We start from the raw sequence: 21,514 nt of genomic DNA on the forward strand, positions 1-21,514 counted from the left end.
CTACGAACAGTATGTAGCTCGCCGCCTTCCTCTTCGATCGTGGATGGCCATCTGCCAAGTCACCAAAGTTACAGTAGGATCACAAGCGTACCTAGCTCCTGGTATTCGGTCTGGGTTTTGCATAACATTAGTGTCGCAATACAGTACCACATATAGTTCCAAGGTTCGGCTTGCATCTTGATTTGGTACGCTGTCCGTGCGTTCTTCGATGCCATTGGCCGGGGAAGAAGCATACCGTACCCGAACGTAGTAAACCGTCTTGGGAAATTCGTACGGTTGGTACATGTACTTGAAAGAACCCTGATGAGCTTCTAGTGGATACCGGAAATATGTGGTATAATTCTCCGTTTCAATTCCCGAGCATGAAGACAGTACGTCGAGCTAACGAAAAAGATCGTGTGGTCTAGGAGTGATTTACCCATGTTCAAAGTGGGCCCTGTATTAAGTGGACAAGTTAATACCAAAGAGTGCAGTCCAAATTTTCTGACCTATGCAAAATACCATGCTTCCAAGGTAAGGACAGATTCCCCGTTGATAGCTCCACTGGTTCTGCAGGGTATTGTGTAGCTTCGGCACTCAGGGCCACTGCAAGAGTCAGGCTGGCGCTGTATGTGGGTGGAGACTGTCATAAGCCCTGAGCTGCTCCACTGCAGCCGGCGGATCGATTGAAGCCGTTAGCGCCATACCCCTGCTCGACGCGAGAACAGAATTTGCTGAGACCGAAGTGGAAGGGGGGCGCCTAACCAGCTGTGACCTCACGCACTTTCCGAATGACGATACGGGCCAGTAAAGCAAAGTAAGAGTAGAGGAAGAGAGCAAAGATATCCGAGTTCGTCTTCTCATTTTCCAACTATGTCATACCTTCACAGGAAGCGCACATGCGGGCTGAAAGCAGCCACCATTCGACGTCGTTTTTAGCTGTAATGCACACCTCTAGCGAGGCGGCGTCTATCGCGGACTGTGGACGCGGCACCAGACATTGCTAGCAGGGGTTTTGCGGCTCGCGCGGGCAGCGGAAGCATCGCGGCAACTCCAGGTTTTTTTAACGCCTTACCGATCGACTCGGAACCTAGAAGCGCCGTCTAGCGCTTTGGGGAACGCGATTCGCACAACATGGCGCCAGGAAATGTGCGTGCATGACAACCGCGTGGTGTTGCGTCCAGTATGTATCCAGTGCCATGTGTGTGGTTTTCCAGTAACCTGTACCAAGGTTTGGAACGTCAGATTGCACGAACAGCATTCGGCTGTCTTCTATGTGGCATCGCAAGAAGCAGGGACACAGATGACTATGGATTTTGACGTCGCTGGGGTTTCTTTCACGGAGGCGGAATCTCTTCTTGCCACTAGGCTGCGAGATTGCACCGGCGTGATTGTCAGCCAGCCTAGCAGGTAATGTGTGTCATGAGCGTCAATGTCAAACCACGTTCCTCTTACCCATATACTGCTTGGACTTCTGGCATTGTCACAACGGAACGTCCAATAAGCTACATGGGTCGGTCAGTGCTCGGCCATGAAACGTTCCTTCGTAGGATTGTTTCGAGAACTTGGTCCCCGTGACCTTCTCCGTATGACCCATGTCAACCACGCATATTGGGTCTCGCTTTATGGTGTACAAACTTGCCAACCGATGCACCTTCCTTCCCGTAAAGTTGGTGCGGCTGGTCGCATGGTAGATTGCTGACTGCTTAGATTACACGTGGATCTTCCGGTCAGCTCACTGCAGGAACACGGCGGGTGCGCGGCACAATTGGTCGTTCATTATTGAGTTCAAGCGATACATCCCGCGTTGCTGTGTGGGCTAAGCATGGTCGAGCACTGCGGTGGGCGAGACTCGAAGTCGTGGTACAACAGGCTGGTACTCGTCAGTGCCAACCCGTTGTTGGACCGGGCGGAAACAGGCTTGGCCTTTCTCATGATGTTATTGGGTTGATGAGTTGACCAATGGAAGATAAAGCGATGCTCGTATAGGTATGCCGTCAATCCCCAGCAATACATGCAGACTGTATAGTCTATGTGGAGGTGATTGCAAAGATATGCCGATGTTGCAATGGCCCAAACTGCGACCCGACTGATGTGCATTGCAGCAGAATGTCTCAGTCGAGATGGCCCTGTCCGGCCCGGCACAGGTGACTTGTTCCTTGATTCCGCGGCATGGAGCGTGGAGGCCGAGCGATGATGGCTAGCCATAATGGGGTGTGAAGGTCCCGTCCCGTCGCATATGAGGGCTGTCACTCGCATAGGACGAGCGTCACCTGAGTGGCGCCTGGGACAGAACGTCTGTCGCACGATCCTTTCCTCTTTGATTTGATGTCGTCATGCACAGTTCGTCGTGTCGAGCAAGCCGCTGATCGCATCGCCTGTATCAGTGCGGAGGAGGGGAAGGATGTTAGGGGCCAAAACAACGTGCAGCTGCTGGCTGGCTCAGACCCAGAATCCCGGGTTAGGCAGCAAAGGTCGCCGTTATTGCGACGGGTCTGGGTTGAAGGGTAAGCGAAAAGAGACGCGTCGAAACGAGCACGGCCAGATTGGGGAGGTCGTTGGAGGATCATGGTGGGAGAGAGCTTGGCGGCCGTGACGTGTGGGGACTAGCGTGCTCGAGGGCTGCAACCAACGAGCCGACGTGGCTCGAGCCAGATAAGACAAGGCCACACGGCCAAACATTAAGCGCCCATCACAACGCTACGCGACTAGTCTCTGGAGTACACGGACAGGGAGCAGAGACAAGGTCCGGGATTGATTTGCGATGTGGGTCGGCAGCGATGCGTGATGTGGTGGAAACGCTCCAGCTTAGCATGAGCAACATCCGCACACTGACTGACCTTGTTGCTATAGTTGCCCCAGACTAATTTTGGACTGAAATCACAGGTAATATAGCCCGCGAAAGAGCATGCTGCGTCTAATTAGTAGCATCGTGGGTCCGTCCGCAAGCTATCTCACCGTGCCACCTCCCCAGCGTATCGTTGGCCAGTCAGATGCGGCCTGCGTGAATTCGCTCACATCGAGGGCGCTTAACATGCACCATACCTGCAACACTTCACAAACAGCCCACATCCATGTAAGATTGATCTGACAAGGGTCGCGCTTCGTGGCTTGCGGTAGTGGTCCCCGGCGTATCCCCGCCTAAGGTGGGTCGTACAAAAAGACGTTGTGGACAGTGCCGGCTTATTGCAGCGAGTCTCCTTGGATCGATCTAGGTAGCGTCCTTCCAGCCTCCCTAGACTGCTAGGGTACCATGCTAGACGAGCTGTTCATGATTTGAGTTTTCTACATTGCAGAGGTTTCATGGTGTAGTGTGAACGAGCGTGATCATATTCGCCTAGTAAACAAGAGGGGCCGTTATGCGATGAAGAAGGGCAACCTTACCACGTAGCTACGGATTCTCTATAGCTCTCACATTCTTTGGAGTGCACTAAAACGCCATTGTTGCAAATTTCCACCCACGCAATGTAAAGAAAACCTTGAAACAAGACAGTGATACAATTTGCTACGACCCGTAGTGGGATCTCCCACTGAACGAACTGCTTCTGACGTGTCTCTCCGTGCTCCATGTATCAAGTGCTGGTGCAGGACAGCCCTCGCTGATCGATGAAGAGTCATGTAGCGGCTGAGTCTGACCTATGCCGTCGATCAGAGTTTCGAACGCGTGAAAGCTACGCCATCGGCATTCACTTCGGTGCGGCGACTGCATCCATCTTCCTCGTGTCTGAGAAGTTGTTAGCAAGATGAAATGAACACACAATCAGGTTACTACTGACCTGCTAAGCGTGTCTTTACGAGGGAAGGTTGCAGGGCACCTTGCACACTTCCAAGGTCTGTCATTCGTGTGCACGCTCTGGTTGTGGCGAGCCAGATCTGTCTTCCGCACAAAGTGTTTATCGCACTGAGGGTGTGGGCAAACATTCGGCTTCTTTCGCTCGGCCGCATGTGTAAGCATGTGCTGGTTGAGGTTGTATTTCCTGGCAAAACCCCTGTCGGTGCAAATCAGGCAGTGGTAGGCAGCATTGGCGGGATCAGTGTGCCTGCGGTTGCGTGCTCGTTTTGCGACGGCAGTTCGAGGAGCTCGTGCAGTCCGAGCTCGTGCATTGGCAGTCCTGATCACTGGCGATGCCCGTATGGGGTTACGGTTGCTGTAGTTGTATACCGGTCCCGAGCCGTATCCAGGCATAGCTGGTGATGGATACGCACTCTCGTAGGAGTACATGTGTGTGCTAAGCCGATCGGGAGCTACTGTGAGTGGTGGATGTCCTGATAAGGACGGACCACCCATAGTGACTGGCACTTCTGTGCCAAACTGGATGCGAGCTGCTGAGTTCCATGCCGGGCCCTCTAACTTGATATCAGAGTAAGGCTCAGAGTCTGAGCCATCGTGCGAGTAAGTAGCAGACATCGCGCGTTGACTGTACACGCCTGGGGATGTAGGAGGTGAGTCCTGGGCGGAACTCCACGGTACTGGCGAATGAGGGACTGGGTGATCGAAAGCTCCTGACAGATAGGGATCTGCAGTGGCCTCTGCCGAGGTGCCGTTGGGATACTGAGCGCCAACCCAGCCTTCCGATTGTTGGGGCGATGGGGGGAGAGTGTTCAACGAAGGGTGGACTGGATATAAACCAAGACCATGTGTGTAGGGCCGAGGCTCCTGTTGTCTTGGGGAAGGATAGGGTGACTCAAGTAGGGAGCCTGCCCGCGATGTGTGTTGTTGGTAAGGCGAGTTGAAAGGTGGCGTGGGCTGGTCCGCGTACGAGTACATGATGAAAGGATCTCAAAGGGATGAATGTAGTCCACAAGTCTTTGAGGTCAAGTATGTTGGCGAGGAATGAAGACAGGCAAAGATAGAAATGATGTGGTAGAAGCTGGATGAGGATGCCAACTGCAGGGCGTTCCGGGACGAGTTATATCTGTACGATGCAATGCGCGACTAACTCCAAGATGGAATTGATTTGTATACTGCGCCAGTGCGTTCTCGGAGCCTACGTTAAACAGTGGGCTTTTGAGTGTTAGGCAGATTCTGAAATTATGCTAGACAGGGCAGCATGAACAGAAAGCTCGAGCCGCCTACGCGGCAGGCGCCTGTTAGCTCCATGGGGCTATGAAAGAGTGGCAGGGGGGCGATGGATGCAGCTCGAGACCAGGGTATGTGCAAGTGAACCAGACAGCCGGGTAGCTAGGCCTTAGCGGGCCGAACACAGGCATCCTTGCGCCGACCGGACTTTGAGGCGCAAGAGGAGAGGGCGGTTGTACCCTTGCTCGATGTGCATCCCCATGAAACTGGCCAGTCTGGCAAAGGATGTCCCGCCTGTATCTGACGTTGATCGTTCATTCATGTGTCACCCCAATGCCGTTGCCAAAGTGAGACACCAACACCTCAACTCCATACACGCTTGTTTGAGTAGCTCTTGGGATAGACAGATAAGATCAACTTGAATTTTAACCGGATTTGCAGTGCTCATCCTTAGCAAAATGTACCTATATTCCCGCGGCTGCAAGCGCCGGCCATCAAGCGACCGATGTGCTCGCTTCGCGCTGCTGCTGGAGCTGCGACACCATCGCAGTAAGTTCTTCAACTTGCGTTGAAAGCTTAAGGACTAGTGCCTTCAATGGAGCATCGGTTTCTGTAGACCCTGCTCGTGCCTGGGGCTTCTGGGGCTTCCTCGCAAATGAGTTTGGTGCTTCCGCCATCAATAGGCGTGGAGAGTTGACCGGCAACCGAAGAGCCTTTTTTGGTGGGGTTGGTGTCTGCGGTCCGCTGAAAGATGTCACTTTCACATCGAGATTACGGGTATCGGTCATCTGCTCGTAAGCCCAGATTGCAAATACAAGAGGTAGATGCGTGGCCTTGAGCAAGACGATCCGGACGCTCCGGAGTCGCTCGGAGGGGATGACGAGCCGCAACGGTCGAATGACTAGCGGAATGAGGTTCTGGAAGCCGGTCAGCCTTGCAAAGTTGAGCACGGCTGTGGATACCACTGCGTTGTGGGTTCGCAGGGATTCACAGCGGCCTTGAGTCGAGAAAGCCTGAGCGCCAGAACAAGGCTTGTCAGTGACGTGACAACGGCAGAGCATCCGCCGACGATGCTTCCCTCACGAGCCGGCCACGAAGCTTTGACTGGTTGGTTCTGAGCTCGTCTTCCACGATGGCCATAGAGGCTGTGTCGATTGGGCGTTGAACGACCCGGCGCTTAATGCCCGCTTTTAACCTCCCCCATAATAACAGCACTGAACAACATACTTACCAGTGGAGGCAGGAAGTATGTCAATCGATTCGAGCTTGATGCTTCGAGCACGTATACGGAATAGCTGCATCGTCAGTGCCTGAAGAAAGTTGCCTTGGATCATGCCGACGTACATGAACAAATATTCATCTCGCGCATGATCAAGAACCTGTTCACCGTCAATATCGATCCTTTGGAAAGTAATATAGCCAGAGATGATAAGCTATAGCCGGTTGTTCATGGGGTCAGGGCAGTCAGTGCCTGCGAGAAATCTCCTGTTGCAATCCCAATGGGGCTGTATCACACCCCCGTAAGACCAACCGGAAGAAATCAAGTGCTAACCCCAATGCGAATGCACTCTGGGGAAACTGCAATGGAGATGAGGCGGTCCAGTCGGGCGTTAACCGTTGTTTTGCGCTTGGCATGCATGGACATGCATGCGATTTGAGGTTGCAAAGCAGTGGGAACCAATGGAAAAGCCCATTACCTTACTCAACGAGTTGCTCAAAAGCGATATGAGGCTTGTAATCAACAAGATGTTTGTCAAAGTGACGAAAACAAGCTAGTGTGTGATCAGCAGACCGCGATGCGATGCATTCCAAATAGTCAGACTCGTACCATTACAGGAGGTCCGAAGAACGGCGAGCTATGCAGGCATTAGCAAGCCATTGGTACTGTTGATCGGAGGAGTGCATACATCTCTTCGGCGACATCTGCAGGCAGCTGTCGTCAGTACTGGTGGACGAGAATCGGTGTATGCCTTCGCTTGGCCGTTGCCTGAGGCTTGACTCACCGAAACCTAGGTAGCTAGAACTGAGAAGGCATTAGCTGGTATAGCGACAGTGGCGTGATGTTCACCATTACCCGAAGAAGACCTTGATCAGGATCCAACTCTACGTTGCACGAGTCAGCAGTTGGCACGTCGGTGACCCCGATAGACAACTTGCCATCTGCTTCGCATTGAACCTACTATCTCTAGCCAGCAGTACGAAAGTAGTTAGAAACCCTTTATATCGGTGAGCATTGGCTGCAGCTACTAAAGCGTCGGACGCCTTACCCAGGTACAGGATGACTACCAGTGACAGGAATTTGATGAAGTCCTTGGTCATTTCTTTGAGACACGGAATCAGGGTGCCAAAATATCGATTGAGACTCAAGAGAGAGAAGATACGCGGCACGAGGAAGAGAGCCTCTAGTCCGAGTACGTCATAGGCAAGATCGATGGTGGTAGCGTTGGCTGTAGTCAATCCAACAATCCTCATAATGCAGAAGACAAAGCCCACAACGACGATACTGATGTCCCAGGTCCACCTAAAGACGTTAGCCTCCATCAAAACGGCGATGAGAAACGCATGCCTACCAAAAGTCCGAGGCATAGAACGAGCTTTGCCCTGCGTCTAACCAATCCGAAAATTCATCGTACGCGAAGCTGGCAATCCACACGTATAGCAGTATCTCGGGAATGGTTACTCGGGCGTTGTTTCGCTGCACTAGAACTGCGTAGTACAGTCCCAAGAATGCCGCGAAAAAGAGTGTCTCGAAAATCTTCAAGTACAATGGAACGCGTAGCCGGGAGAAGGGATCGGCCTGCTTCCGGTTGTACTTTTTGGGCTTCTTCTCCGAGTGTAGACTGAGGGTCTCCCAGAATACGATGTCGCCTTTCCACAAGCCATTTATGATCTTCTGGACTGGTCTCTGAGACAGGAACTTCTTCGCACCAGATACAGTCGCAAGCTCCAATGCACTGAGATTCTCGCATTGTGACATCAGCGATCCGAAGCGTGATCTGGAAGAGTCGGCGTGGCCGAAGTAGTCGGTGTTGGATACGGGAAGCAAAGGCGACCGCTCGTCGGCATGTGTGGTGTCGCGTTCGTTCTCGCCCGAGTGGTAGCCGTTCGGTGGGTTGGAGGTGGTCGGCGTCGTTGCCGGCGGGAGTTCTACTAGCAGAGACTCGATGATGTCGGCTTCTTTCAGGTTCGTCAAGAATTGCCAGGCTACGAACTCGCATGCGTAGCCTCGCGCTTCGTTCACACCAGGCTCGTCGCTGGTTTCCTCCAAGGCAGAGAAATGCCCCTTCAGGGCTCTTCAATATGGTCAGCGCTCTCCACTCATACGTGCAATCATCCGGTATTGATGAAAGCGACCTGGGCTGCCTCGACGTACAGTAGAGCGGATACGAGGGCAGGGTGGTCGACTTGGGTGGACAGGTATGCGATGAGAGGCTGGACTGCCCGGCCCTCCTGCGATCGACGCAAGTCTTCGAAGGTATGTGGCAGCTTGATCTTATGCTCAAAGAACCTACTCTCGCGTTAGGCTACTGGACAATTGCGCATTCACATGCATCGACTGACTGGCACAGTTTGTCTACCAGATCTCCGAAGCACTCGTCGCCGGCTATCTCTGGCACGCCCGTTTCGTCTGCAGGCCATCTCGGTGTGGACGGTATCGACATGGTGGGTTCTTATGATAGCTTGCGATTGCCCTCTGCCACTTCCTCCAGTCTTCGCAACATTGAAAGATTCGCGACGCGTTAGGCGCATGGACCTCGGGACCCGCGTCGTCATGGCTCTCTTGGCAGCCACCATCTGTCTCCGCGACTGCAACCTTAGGCTTCGCTGCAGCATACAGCATACTCTGCAGCTTTCGTATGCACGACATGCGACTTTGATCACATATCCTTTCGCTCGCACTAACCCACATGTGAACCGCCGTCTCAGGCAACATGGCGCACGATGCTAATTTCGTCGGCAATCGTTTACGGCTGAGCGCCTTTCTTTCATGTGTGGGAGGCATGCCAGACCGTCCGTTACGTTTCAGACCGCCTATCCAAGATCTGGACGTGGTAGACTCCGCTGCCCCGTTCTCCGGATTACATCGCGACGTGTCAGTCAAGGAACCGGGCAGGGAGCCAGCAATTTTGCCCCCAAAATCATCTGCGGAGACAGAAGTCGTCGGAACCAACTTGTGTCAGAAAGATGCAACTACCGACAAGCCGCTAGATACCAATATCGAAGAACATCGATCTGTCTTGGATGGTCTCACGAATGCGCCATCTGTATACGACATCCCACGTTCACCACCACCAGACCTCCGTCTAGCCTCTGGTAGCGGCAGCAGACAAGGACTTCGCAACGGGCTTTCGAGCACTCGGAAACGGTGTCTACCAGTACATGAGCTCGCTTTGCTGCGGACTACTACACTGGATGGACTGCCCCTACCGGGTGTAAGGAGCTTCCACGGATTCCATCGTAGGTAGCTAACGCTGTTGACTTTAGGATGTTACTCATGAAGTCGCTGCTCCCATTGCGGTCGTGGACCCTATCGAAGATAGCCAAATACATCTTACGAATACGTTGCACATCTCCGTATGTCAACAATAGTCAACGCTGACACTGCTGACCTTCACGCAGACTTCAGGCGGCGTCATCATCTCGAAGAGTAGGCTGATACCGAAGACAACACAACCGCCAGACTCTGTCGGCCGTCCCAAGACCGAACCAATGCGAATGCGCACAGAGCCCCTGGAGAGACCCACACAACTACCTACTAACATGCAGCGATGTTGTCCAAACCTTCGAGATGCTTTTGACGGGTTTGTTGGTTCCGAACTAAAGCCCGTTCCCAAGAAAAGTGTCAACCGCCAAAGGATCGCCAACCCGACTAAGAGACAGAAGCCTGGTATCAAGCGCGAACTAGTTCTACGAGCTGGGTCACCACCTTTATCGGCGGGTCGGGCTTTGACTACCGCAAATGCTCTAGTTGTGGGCAAAACATCAATGATCCTTAGTGGGAACACTTCGTCAGGACTTGAAAACGCCCAAACCCACGTAAGACTCGGACAACTGACATTGACGAGATGCCGGGACGTTCTACAGGCTGGCACAGATGATAGACATGCCCCTGAACTGGGCGATGAGACACTACACGAGGAAGCTCACGAAGAAGCTCACGACAACGATTGTGCTGCTGAGACTGGTCACTACCAACTCAATCAAGTACCCACATCTTGCGCCAAGATCAACCGATTTTGATATCCAACACACATGGACGGTCAAAGCGAGACGGAGAGTGACGGCAAGACTGCCAGCCCTTATTGACGACGTTGACGATTCATATTACGCAGATAAGACGGCAGGGGACCCTGGAGGTCAGTAATAGGGCTGGGGGAGAATAGAGTGATATGTTTCGGGACGTCCAACACCTGGGTATTCGGTAGACTCAGCTCTTGCATGCCTAACAGCGTTCGATGACAGACGTCAGGCCTTCGAACCTGCACAGGCTTCAAATTGCGAGCCGGGGAACGATGCGAAATATACCACCATAGGCAGTGTCAGCTATAGCATACAGTCCGGGTATTCGTGGGGCTTCTTGAAACGCCTCGGTTCCTTAGTAGTAGCAATGTTCATGAATGCGGACTATGATGCACGGCATACGTTCGCAGTCTCGGTGAATAACTGAGCAAGAGACGGACAGGATGAATGAAATATATTCTAAATCGCAAGCCGTTTGGCCCATCGCAACATTGGCCAGGTCGAGCTGTATTGCAGTTGAGGTGTGGCGTCGCTTTATTCGAGCATGTAAGCCAGCTAACGACGTCTGTGTGAGATCGATGACTTTGGCACTGAAGATGTTGGTCATCGAACATTGACATTCGATGTACAGGGCTCCCGTGGTCAGAACGTGGTATTAGTTCCTGACGTTGTTCTAGCGGCGGTCCCGAAATAGCGATCGGTGTCTCGGTTTCGCGATTCAGACACTAACATCAAACACCACACTACTGTTTGGACGCATGGACAAAACATAGCACAAGTGTTCTGCAGGCGTGTTGACACAAGTGGAGTGATGATTGAAATGGTGCGGCGCAACATATATGGTGGGCTTGCGCCTCGCTGCGCGAAGCTCCCCGTATCGCTTCGACGTCCTGGTACTCCGACTATTGACTAGTCTCGACTCTCATCTCCAACGCATCGCCTGTCGCCGGCGTAAATCAGGTCCGAAAAGTCGAACAAACGCAATCAGCGATACCATGGCATCACAGGGCGGCATGCCACCCTCTATGGTAAGTTCACCCCACCCATATGCTTGTCTGATGGGCCTGGAACTTGGAGAGAGATAAAGTCGCTGACGTTGAAAAGGCATCACAAGCGCCACCATATGCTCCTATGGTATGGCCTCTGGGTGGTCCTCCAGTGAAACGCATCGATATTCCTGCCCAAACTGTGTTCATGTTCTTCTTCATGGTCGGAGCAGCAGTACACATGAAGATATTCCAAAAGAACAGAGCACGAGGTCACAAGTTCTTACCAAACCTCTTCATCTTCCGTATGTATAGCCACATTCTAGATGAAATGGATGCTAACTGTTCCGAAGTCTTCTGCATGGAACGCATATTGACATCAATCTTGCGACTCGCATCGGTCTCTAATCCAACCAACATTCCACTTGCGATTGCTGCACAGATCTTCATCGCAGCAGGTGTTCTTATACTATTCGTCATCAATCTCGTTTTCGCGATGCGCCTAGTAAGGTCGACGCATCCGTCGGTGGGTTGGCATCCTGCGTTTGGCATCATGTTCAAAGCCCTTTACGCGTTGATCGGCTTGACACTTGTCGCTGTCATTACAGCTACAGTTCAGAGCTTTTATACTCTTAACGCAGGAACTCGAGCGACCGACCGCGGCTTCCAGCAGTACGGCGCAACCTTCCTGGCCATCGTCGCTACACTACCTTTGCCGATGACGATGCTCACGCTTCTCGTTCCCTATTCGCCGCTCGATCATTTCGGTATGGGCCGTCTTCGTACTAAAGTCATAGTCCTGATGATTAGCACCACACTCCTCTCTATTGGCGCATGGTATCGCTGTGGTGTTGCTTTCCAGACACCAGTCCCGAGATCACAACCTCTACCAGGCTATCTCGGCAAGGCACCATTCTACATTTTCAACTTCCTCGTGGAGATTCAGACAGTACTCATGTACGCCATACTTCGCGTAGACCTCCGCTGGCACATCCCCAATGGCGCAAAGGGGCCTGGTAGCTACGCTAGATCACGAATGGGTGACGTGGAAATGCAAGACTCGCGACCTACTTCCTCGGACAGCGTACAAGATGACAACAAGTCGACCAGATCTTTCAGTGAAGACGAAGAAAAAGAGCTAGAGAACGAGAAGGTCGAGGAGCTCCCTGCCCCCAGGATTATAGAGATAGATCTCGGAAACTCTTCGCGCAGCTCTCTTGCACCACCAGACATGGACCTGAACAGGAATTCGGCCCGCAGCTCTCTGGCAGTACCAAAGACGGCAGATAGATCAGCGCGCAGTTCCATCATCTCCCAACGCCTATCCTCATTCATCAGCAAGTCCACCAGCACACTAGCTACCTTTGCGACCGCGGAGCAAAAGCAGCGATGGCGGGAGAGTGAGGAAGCGAGAATCGTCCGAAGACTTGGAGGGCCGTGGCAGCAACTCCCTAGCCCGGTTGAATCGACTTTCAGCATGAGCAAGAGCCCGACGAGGAGCGTCTTCAGCCGTACGACAGGAGGAGATGGACCGGAGGCGCCTGAACCAGCATACCACCAACGAAGCGACAGCGGTGCGCCTAGTATACCCGACGTCGTTGCGGAGGGCGGCTGGACACCGAGGATTGACTGGGAATTCCGCAGCCCGAGACGCTTCCTCAGTTTGAAGAAGAGGAGTATGATCGGTTTGCAGCTTCCGAAGTGAGCGCCAGGACTTGAAGCGGATTGATGCGATATTTTTTACAGCGAAGGCGTTTGTGGGGATGGGAAAGGTACTAATGCACTGCTGGGCGGCAAAAGCTTTTTCTGGTGTTCATCATACCCATCTGCTTTTGCGCATATATTGGAAGTTTATACAAGCTTTATGACCTTTTGCTTTTCCCACGTAGCATGTACAATAGCAGTCATTGCATTCTTCTTTTCGATACATGAACACTTCCCGTGCGCCACATCGTTCGTATTACGTCCATATCCATCCTACCGACAGACTCATCGCTGTACATCGTCGCTTCATCCTTACATCAACAGCAGCATTCCACGCGGTGGACCCTGACCCAGACTCACAAATAAATTTAGTGTGACGGCTCCCCTCCCAGCAACCCGGTCCCTGTACCTGAATCCCCAATCCAAAACAAATCAATAGTGCGAAACGAACATGAAGTTGCCTCAGGGAACGTTTGGTCTGCTGTCACCCGTTTCGAGGCGTGAACTAGGGGAGGCGCTAGTGTGTTAGCCCGGATATGTGGATCGTTTTATGGGTTGTTGAACGTCGTTTGCATCATTGTGTGTTTTGTCTTGGGGTCTGGAGGCCTGAGGACGCAGAAATTTGAAGGGTTCTTCGGGGTCTTTATGCATCGCGCAGTTCTGGTTGGCAAGGCTAGTGAGAAAAGTGTCATAAGATTGCAGGTACTCATCCAGCCGTCATTACCTGAACGCCCTGTGCCTTCGCCTTTGCCTTCGCTCGCTCGCCACCCATCGCAGTCCAACATAGTGGCCTACATGGGAATCCGTCTCATCTCATCCAAGCTCCAATACTTCCTCATGTTCTCTGCTTCCAACTGCTTGACCTCATCATCCAGATGCTGCCATAAAACCTCGCCAAACGAATCGAAAATCTCCTTCAACTCTCCCAAACGCAATTCTCGCTCTCCGCCTTCGCACTCTTCAAGGTACTTTTCTAGCTTATCGAGACCCTTGTGGATCTGCTTGTGCTGGGTGAGGAGCTCGAGTTCCTTCTTGAAGGCGGGCATCTTCTTGGCCAGGACGGGGAAGATGTGCTGCTCTTCTATTGTGTGATGCACTGTGAGGTGATCTATATGGGCATGGTTAGATGGTGATACTTTTATGTGGTGGGTCGAAACTAACGGCAGAATTGCTGGCCCATGCTAATAAATTGGCGGATGGACATGTTCTTGGGCCTCTTCTGTGCTTCACACGCTCCGTATAGAACTTTCCACGTCGCCCTGAAATTATCGTGGAAATAGTTCATGTGTTCCGCCATTCTGTTATACTGGCGAAACTCGGATGCGGAGAGTTTGGGTAGAGGCTTTTCCTCATTGGTCGCGGGGGTGGAGTTTGGGTCATTGACTACAGGAGGGGCTGGCGCAGTAGGACCGTCATCTCCTGAGATTGTCGCCATGTTTTGTTGGTTTGCGGGGCGTATAGATTGTTGCAGTCTGGGGCTGACTGTAGAGTAATGCCTTTCAAACGATGTCAGAGCAAGTCGAGGTGGGGCTCTGAGAATGGCTGCGATAGATTGAACACGCTTCATACGCTGGAGAGAAAAACAACAATGTCACTCGAAGACGATGTAAAGATATAGTTTGGGGTATCTATGTTTTGCGTGGCACAGCCTTGCATGCTTGGGGAGTGATTACCCATCTAGCCACTGGCGGCTTGTGAAAATTGCATTAGCAAGCGGCCGGCAGTTGCACTTCCCGATCCCGGTAAGACGCGTTGATAACGCGCCGGATCACGTGACTGCGCTATCACCAACGCGACCATGCTCACTTCTTTCTCGTTTTGGCAAACTTCTCGTGCCACTTGCGCGCTGACGGCTTCATGGCTGCCACTGAACTGTCTCCGCTCGTGGCGGTGATGGCCTTGCTCTTCGCCCTTATCGTGGTATCGGATGGGAAGTCGTAGATGCCTTCGATGGCACTGAGTTGCGCGTCTTTGCGCCATACTTCGGGCAGGCGGTCCTCCCACGTGTCGGTGAAGTCGGCGATGAGGAAGTCTGCGCCGCGTTTGGCTTCCAGCAATGTCCTGCCAGTAAATGCGACCGTCTTTTCCCGATCCAGACACGACCACGGTCCATTCTTGTCGTTGTCTGCTGTGGATAGGTATGCCAGTATGGCCTCTACAAGGCCTGGCGGATGCCCTTCTTCAGCTGCGGCTTTGGTGATGTCGTTGGCCAAGAACTGCGCTTGTAGTTTGATACCCTCGGCCAGTGCAGCGGCATTGATCGACCTCCATACTTGTGAGAGGGCGTTCGGCGAAGGCTGGTATGATCCTCCATCCGCCTCGAAGGCCATCAGCTCGTTCCATCCGACCTGGCATTCCCCATCCGACAAGGGCGTATCGCTGAACATGCTCGCCTTGCTCCTGCCATTGCTAGTCGCGTCGACGTCCCCTGCAACAATGTCGTATACCGGCAGTGCCTCTCTCAGTAGGGCGGTGGCAGACGCGGTGGATGCATGGGCTTCGAGCGTCGCGGTGCACAGCGCAATGGCGCGCGTGGCAGGGGTGGGTATCTCGTTGCCATGGGCCTCGAGCGCGGGCTGGGCTATGTAGAGCGAGTTGGAGGTTTGGACCTGGCGCAGCTGGAAGGTCTTGTTCGGCGTACAAAGTACTGCATATGCAGGCTTCGCGTTGGACGCGCCAGAAGCGGAGGACTGGACTTGGGATTTGATGGAGAGCCTAGCGCGTATGATGAGAAGGGTATCCGCATGGAAACGACAAGTCAGCGCACCTACAGCGGCGGGTTGGGCGCGTCTATCAGCTCAACAATCTCGGGGGGCAGCTCGAGCAGGCGGAAGTGCTGCTGCTGGTGGGCAATGGAGAAGGGCACACCGCCTTCATCTTGCTGCGTAGCCATGTCCTGACTCAACACGCACGACGGCAATCTCAGGCTGCTGACAGTCTCAAAGTCTGTTGTACCTCATCTCATCGCGGCAGCTGCTATGACGACGGTGCTTTTTTGTTTGTGGACACTGCGGGGTGCGGCGATGTGCAGCTAGCAGAGAGACGGATCGGACGATACGCTGCAAGGGCATCATTTGCAGGCCAAAAATACTTGTCACTGCGGCCGCTTGCTGGGAACCCCATGCTCGGGCGTGTCGCACCTGTGGCACCTTGGTTATTCGCGCTGCAGCTGCCCACCCGCGCTTGGTCGCAGCCGCATGACCGCTTTCTTGGTTCGGGCTTCAACAAGATCCATGGGATTTGTTGTTGTTTAGTCCCGGGACGCGCCTCCACTGTCCCTTCTCTACCCCAATGGCTTCCTAGCACCACCGACTCGGACGACAACAACACCGCCTGCCCCTCTGCCGCTGCGCCCAGCCATGCACCCACCGTCCTAATTGCCTCTTCACTGTCTGACTGCTGCCCGCCGTCGCCGTCACTCGTTTCCGCGCAATTGGCACCATGGTCGTCATCAACCACGAGCCCGCGGCCCTGTCCGCTGAGGACCTGTCGCTCTTCTACACGACCGACGAGCTGCTCTCCAATTCCCCCGTGCTCATCTTCTACGGTCCGACGGCCACTTCCACCCAGGCGACACATTCGCGCATCCAGGCCCACGTCTTCACCCCGGCCGGCTTCCAGAACTTCGCCCGCCTGATTATCTCGCCCACAGCCACATACTACAATGCCGTCACATGTCTGCCGCGCGAGGAGCAGGGCGACGAGATATGTCGCGGTCTCGCCTTCAGCCTGTACAAGTACTTTCTCGAGCTGCCCGCGGAGATCAAGAGCGCCTGGGAGAGGCGGTATGATTCCTCCGCCAACCTGCCCATGGCCCCCAGGCTGTTCTCCGAGGCGCATGCCGCCATTGTCGCTGCCAGGATGATCAAGGTCGAGAACGTCGCAGATGTCATAATCGATGTGCGCCATGCTTTGGGCGAGCAGACGCTTTCCTGGATAGATCTGGATGTAGTCCTCCCCCAGGGCAGTGTCACGAAGCTGGAATCGCGCGAGTCCGGCCAGTTCGAAGACCTCGAAGAAGACCTCATCGAAAAGCGATACGGACAGTACGCACCCGTCGTCAGGCTGTTCGGAGACGGCGCCTTCCTCCCGACCTCCAAACTCCGCCGCGCACCCTCCAAACCGACCGCCCTCAACCGATCACAATCCTTCTCGAGGAAACAAAAAGAGACTCTCCGACGGGAGATGTGTGAGCTGTTGGACACGGAAGAGAACTATGTCTACAAACTGGACGAGCTGGTACACACAGTAGCGGTCGAGTTCCGTGAGAAGGCCAAGCAGAAGTCGAGCTCGAGCTCCAGCCCTACCGAACATGCACTGAGAGGCTTGTTTCCTCCCAGTCTGGACAAGATTCTAGAGGTTAATTCGCAGTTCTTAGACGCTCTACGTGTAATTCTGGAAGAGTCGGAGAACGGAGCCATTGAGGACATTGAGACAGCAGCAGACGATGTCTACATCGCGCCCTTGCGTGGACAGAAGGACGCACCAGATGTCACTGGAGCGGCCGCCGTCGCCAGGGCTTTTGTTGAGTGGCTTCCACAATTTGCAGATTGCTACACCGACTACATGGCGGCCCACGGCGACTTCTCACAGCTGCTGAAGCATTTCACAAAAGACACAGCATCCAGTTTCTCCAAGCGAGTCTACGAGACGGGCGAGCAGCGACTCACATCTATGCTCATCGAGCCTGTTCAGCGCCTGCCACGATACAACCTGTACATCGACAACATCATCAAGCAACTGCCCCTCAGGCATCCGGCTATCAAGATCTTCCTCAAGGCAAGGGATATGATCTCGGATATCTGCACAAGAGAAGGTCCCACGGCGCAGCAAATCAGAGTGTTCGATCGCTTGCGCAAATTGGTGACTTCGTGGCCTTCGGGATTCAACCCTAAAGGACGAATGATCTCAGCCATTGACTGCGTAGAGCTGTCCCCACCATATCACGGGGAGTTATCTGGACCTGCTACAGTGTCCGGTATCATGGTACTCTTCACGGACTTCTTGGTGCTTCTTCAAAAGTCGGAGGATGGTTCCATCAATGCGCGTGGCTTGCTCGCCGAGCTCGACAACCCCAAATTTGCCGAATCGTTTGATGGATCTACGGAACTCATGTTTCATCAATACTTGAGTCTCAGTGATGTCTTCCTGAGTGAACACTCAGAAGGATCAATACTGCAAATGATATCCCCAGTACCGCTCGCCAGCCAGCCCGGACGACCGAGAAGTCGAGAACGCCAGAAGCTTGGCATTCGCATGTTCTACCTGCAAGGCTCCTATGAGGGTAAAGGCCACAAGGTTACCGAGGAGCTCACCAAAGCTCGTGTGGAAGGCAGATTTCCAGAGGCGGAGCGAGAGGGCGGCAAATGGGACGTTCGAAATTTGCCAGGCGATCTCAGTTTTTTCTCATCGATAGCGGAAGAGGCAGTTGGCCAGCAGGTAGAAGGTCGACGCGAGCCTGCGAGAGTACAGATTCTTGTCGAAGGGTCTAAGTTCACCAAGCCCATTCAAGTCGGTGACAGCGGCGTCGAGCTTACTGTTACCATCACCATACTCGGTGACGGACTCTTTCTGCTGGAGTCAAATGGGGCCCATGGATACACGGCACGCGACAAATTGACCGACCAAGAGTTCCGGCCCGTTCTCACAAAGCGCCTGGCTAATTACTTCCAATTGCGGAACAGCGTTAAGAACCACACACTGGCCGAGGCGTATCTGACGCGAAACCAACAGATACTCAAGTCGCTCGCTCTGGAGATGTACGAGGCAGAACCACAGACGGGTAGTAAGAGCCGTCCACACTCTCCAGTGAAGATGCTGTCTAGTTTCTTTGGTGGCAGTGTGAGCAGTATTGGCCGTGAAGGAGGAGGCTCTCGTAGACTCCAACGCAATGCGCATACCATGGGAGAGGTACCGCGCATGGCACCTCCGGTTCAACTCGGGCCGAATCGTACGTACAGCCAAGACGGGGAGATGTCGCGCCCTACCTCTTCCAGCACGACTAAGAGCGCCACCTTCAACGGCCCAAGCGATCCCTTCTCAAAGCTCGAAGATACCTTGGCAAATCTGACTCTGGCACTGCACGCACGCAAAGGGAACATAGTCGGACGCTCTGTCAGGGCGAGAGCTGTCGCCGATGAACTCGTTGTCAACGAACTCTACAATACGCTTTTGGAGAACCCTGCCAATCTTGAACTCGCTGGTCAATCGTCTGTGGATGTACTTTTCGCAGTGTTTGAGAAGTTTTTGAGTGTCGCTTGGAAAGAGCGAATGGGTCCTGTGCTGTCGCACGCCACATTGGTCTCATTGCAGATGCGATCAGATAGCATGCCACCTGATGAGTTCGAGGAGTTCTTCAAATACACTTTCGACCAGTTTGCCCCTCCAAACCAACGAGCGTTCCGCGCTGTCATCAATCTGCTAGCCGAACTGCTCGATGGCACCAGCAACGATGGCGATCGAGGCATTCTCACAGCAGCGTTTGCCGAGATGTTAGTGCCTGCCGGTAACGCAAACGACTTCATCTCCCTTATGGACCGCTTGGTGCAAGATATCGACGCCCTGTTTCCAGCCGAGACACCTGGGTTCAGTACTCCAAACTATGGCTCTATGGACTCAAAGAGTCGCTACGCTGCTGCCGGCTCGCTCAACTCCAACACATCACTGCGGAGACGTTTTGGCTTTGGTACTTTGACACGCGAGAACAGCAAGTCAGAGAATGAGTCCAAGGTAGGCTCACTCTGGCGCTCATTGAGCAAGAACAGCCATGGCACAGACCTCCAGTCGCCCAGCATGGGGAAGGCCGGTCCCGGGCACCTTGGTCGCTCCAACTCGATAGACGCTGCTGCTCGCCTATCGCCAAAGCGACCGTCCTCTCGCGACCGTCCGACTGTTCTCGGCGCGTTTACGTTTGAGAACGCGAATTCAAACTCGAACTCGAACTCGAACGCGAATAGTCGGTCGTTCGTAGGCAATCTTGGGACAATTGGAGAGGTACCTCCCACTACTGGGCCTCCCCGCAAGAAGCGCCGCTCTTCTTTGAGCGATCTCAAGACGTTGCAGGATGCTGACGATGTACCCGAGTGGTCCCCGCAGACTCCTCGCAAGGTCGATCCTGCATTGCGCCACGAAACACGTCAGATTAGCGAGTCCCCACTGGCCCCTTCAGCCGCTACAATGGCTTTACACAAACACACTTCGTCGATACCGACGCCTACCCGACTAGGCTCACCGCTGCGAGTGGAAAGGACAGACAGAAAGGAGAACTCTCCTGCAGTCGGCTTGGATCGTCCAGCACACATTAGGGGAAAGTCGGTCACGATGAAGCCAGACGTCGATGATGAAGTCACCATCAAGTCAAACAGCCCTACGAAGAAGCGAAGCGAGACTGTTTCAGGCATTCCCAATCCTCTAAACCTCCCGAACAGCTCAGCCATCCCCAATCTACGACCAACTACGAGTGCTGGTCTGCATGAACGAACGGGATCCGGCAACGCTGTCAAACTGCCACCCTCGACTCCACGATCTCCGACCAAAGCCAGCACTCCTTTGACTGGGAGCCCTCCCAAGAAGCTGAGGATGCAATCACCTCAAAAGCTGCGCGAGCGACTGCAAACTCAGCAACACGATATCGACACAGCTTCGCAAGCTTTGCAGAATGAACTGAGTGCCATCGGTCAAGAGCTGAATGCTAGAAGCATGCCGCGTCTGACAACCCAGAGCTCCGCTCCATCGTTGATAACGAATGGGACAGCTGCAAGGACGGCTGAAGCGCGTGTGGCTGCTCTAGAGAAGCTCAGAGCTACACTGGAAACCCTCTCTGCACGTACTTCGGGAATCTCAAACGACGTAACAACTTCACTACAAGTATCGGAGGCTCGATGCAAGCACCTAGATCAGTTGTACCGCAACGCAAACGCGGAGAACGAGGCATTGTACGTGAAATTCAACGAAGAGCTGGAGAGGGTGACAAGCAGCGCTCGCAAGGGAAAGGCTAACGAAGAGGTGGAACGTCGGTTGAAGACGAGCGAAGAGGAGCTGACCCGCCTGCGAAAAGAGAACGCTAGACTGAAGAGGGAGAATGCTGGGTTGAAGGCGCAAATCAGAGAGTGAGTAGTCGTCAAGACTGCTCAATCGCCCTGATGTGTGTCAGATGGGGGCGCGATGTTGACGAACCTGTAGTCTGCTCAGCGTAATTAATATCGCGGCTGTAAGGTTCGCCCTGCTTCTGGACAGTTTTGCTACGGCGGTTCTGGCATGGGTACAGTACGTAACCATACGTGCTTGCGTTGCGGTCGCTTTTCTGACCATATTCCCTGTACTTCTTGTTGTCGAACTCGGGCTGATGGCCCTCGAGCTTTCAGGTTGGAGTGTGGGCGCGAGGGACTGCGTTATGATAACATGACATGGCGTTAGCGAAGCCACCTTTAGAGCAATATACCATCTGCTTTTTCTTTTGCTAAACGTGCTTTCCTCGATGCTGACCTCAAGTGATTTTGACGAGCATCAGGGGTGGCTAGACTTAGTGTTGTATGCTCGAGAGTGTTTTCAAGGTAGAAGTGTACATTGCCTCAGCAACTGCTCA

The 21,514-nt window shown here is 53.5% G+C and overlaps 5 protein-coding genes across 5 annotated transcripts; 2 read left to right on the forward strand and 3 right to left on the reverse strand.

Annotated features, from left to right (window-relative positions):
• Positions 1-5,493: 5,493 nt before the first annotated feature.
• Positions 5,494-8,661, reverse strand: J4E83_001474 (uncharacterized protein; the record flags this gene model as incomplete). The annotated part of the gene is made up of 12 exons (XM_049328430.1): positions 5,494-5,916; positions 6,231-6,294; positions 6,344-6,378; positions 6,697-6,771; positions 6,828-6,855; positions 6,999-7,022; positions 7,074-7,102; positions 7,157-7,215; positions 7,267-7,520; positions 7,570-8,292; positions 8,373-8,507; positions 8,561-8,661. 12 exons carry the CDS (start codon positions 8,659-8,661, stop codon positions 5,494-5,496), a joined length of 1,950 nt encoding a protein of 649 aa, XP_049192948.1.
• A 2,574-nt stretch (positions 8,662-11,235) lies between these two features.
• Positions 11,236-12,931, forward strand: J4E83_001475 (uncharacterized protein; the record flags this gene model as incomplete). Its single annotated transcript, XM_049328431.1, has 3 exons — positions 11,236-11,268; positions 11,345-11,531; positions 11,580-12,931. 3 exons carry the CDS (start codon positions 11,236-11,238, stop codon positions 12,929-12,931), a joined length of 1,572 nt encoding a protein of 523 aa, XP_049192949.1.
• Positions 12,932-13,721: 790 nt separating this feature from the next.
• Positions 13,722-14,365, reverse strand: J4E83_001476 (uncharacterized protein; the record flags this gene model as incomplete). Its single annotated transcript, XM_049328432.1, has 2 exons — positions 13,722-14,038; positions 14,092-14,365. 2 exons carry the CDS (start codon positions 14,363-14,365, stop codon positions 13,722-13,724), a joined length of 591 nt encoding a protein of 196 aa, XP_049192950.1.
• A 367-nt stretch (positions 14,366-14,732) lies between these two features.
• On the reverse strand, positions 14,733-15,823 carry J4E83_001477 (uncharacterized protein; the record flags this gene model as incomplete). Its single annotated transcript, XM_049328433.1, has 2 exons — positions 14,733-15,645; positions 15,702-15,823. 2 exons carry the CDS (start codon positions 15,821-15,823, stop codon positions 14,733-14,735), a joined length of 1,035 nt encoding a protein of 344 aa, XP_049192951.1.
• A 548-nt stretch (positions 15,824-16,371) lies between these two features.
• Positions 16,372-21,042, forward strand: J4E83_001478 (uncharacterized protein; the record flags this gene model as incomplete). Its single annotated transcript, XM_049328434.1, has 1 exon — positions 16,372-21,042. The coding sequence occupies one exon, from the start codon at positions 16,372-16,374 to the stop codon at positions 21,040-21,042; it is 4,671 nt and encodes a 1,556-aa protein (XP_049192952.1).
• Positions 21,043-21,514: the final 472 nt, after the last annotated feature.

The sequence above is a fragment of the Alternaria metachromatica genome, assembly GCF_023757995.1.
Source record: "Alternaria metachromatica strain BMP 0045 chromosome Unknown scaffold_2, whole genome shotgun sequence".
Taxonomy (NCBI): domain Eukaryota; kingdom Fungi; phylum Ascomycota; class Dothideomycetes; order Pleosporales; family Pleosporaceae; genus Alternaria; species Alternaria metachromatica.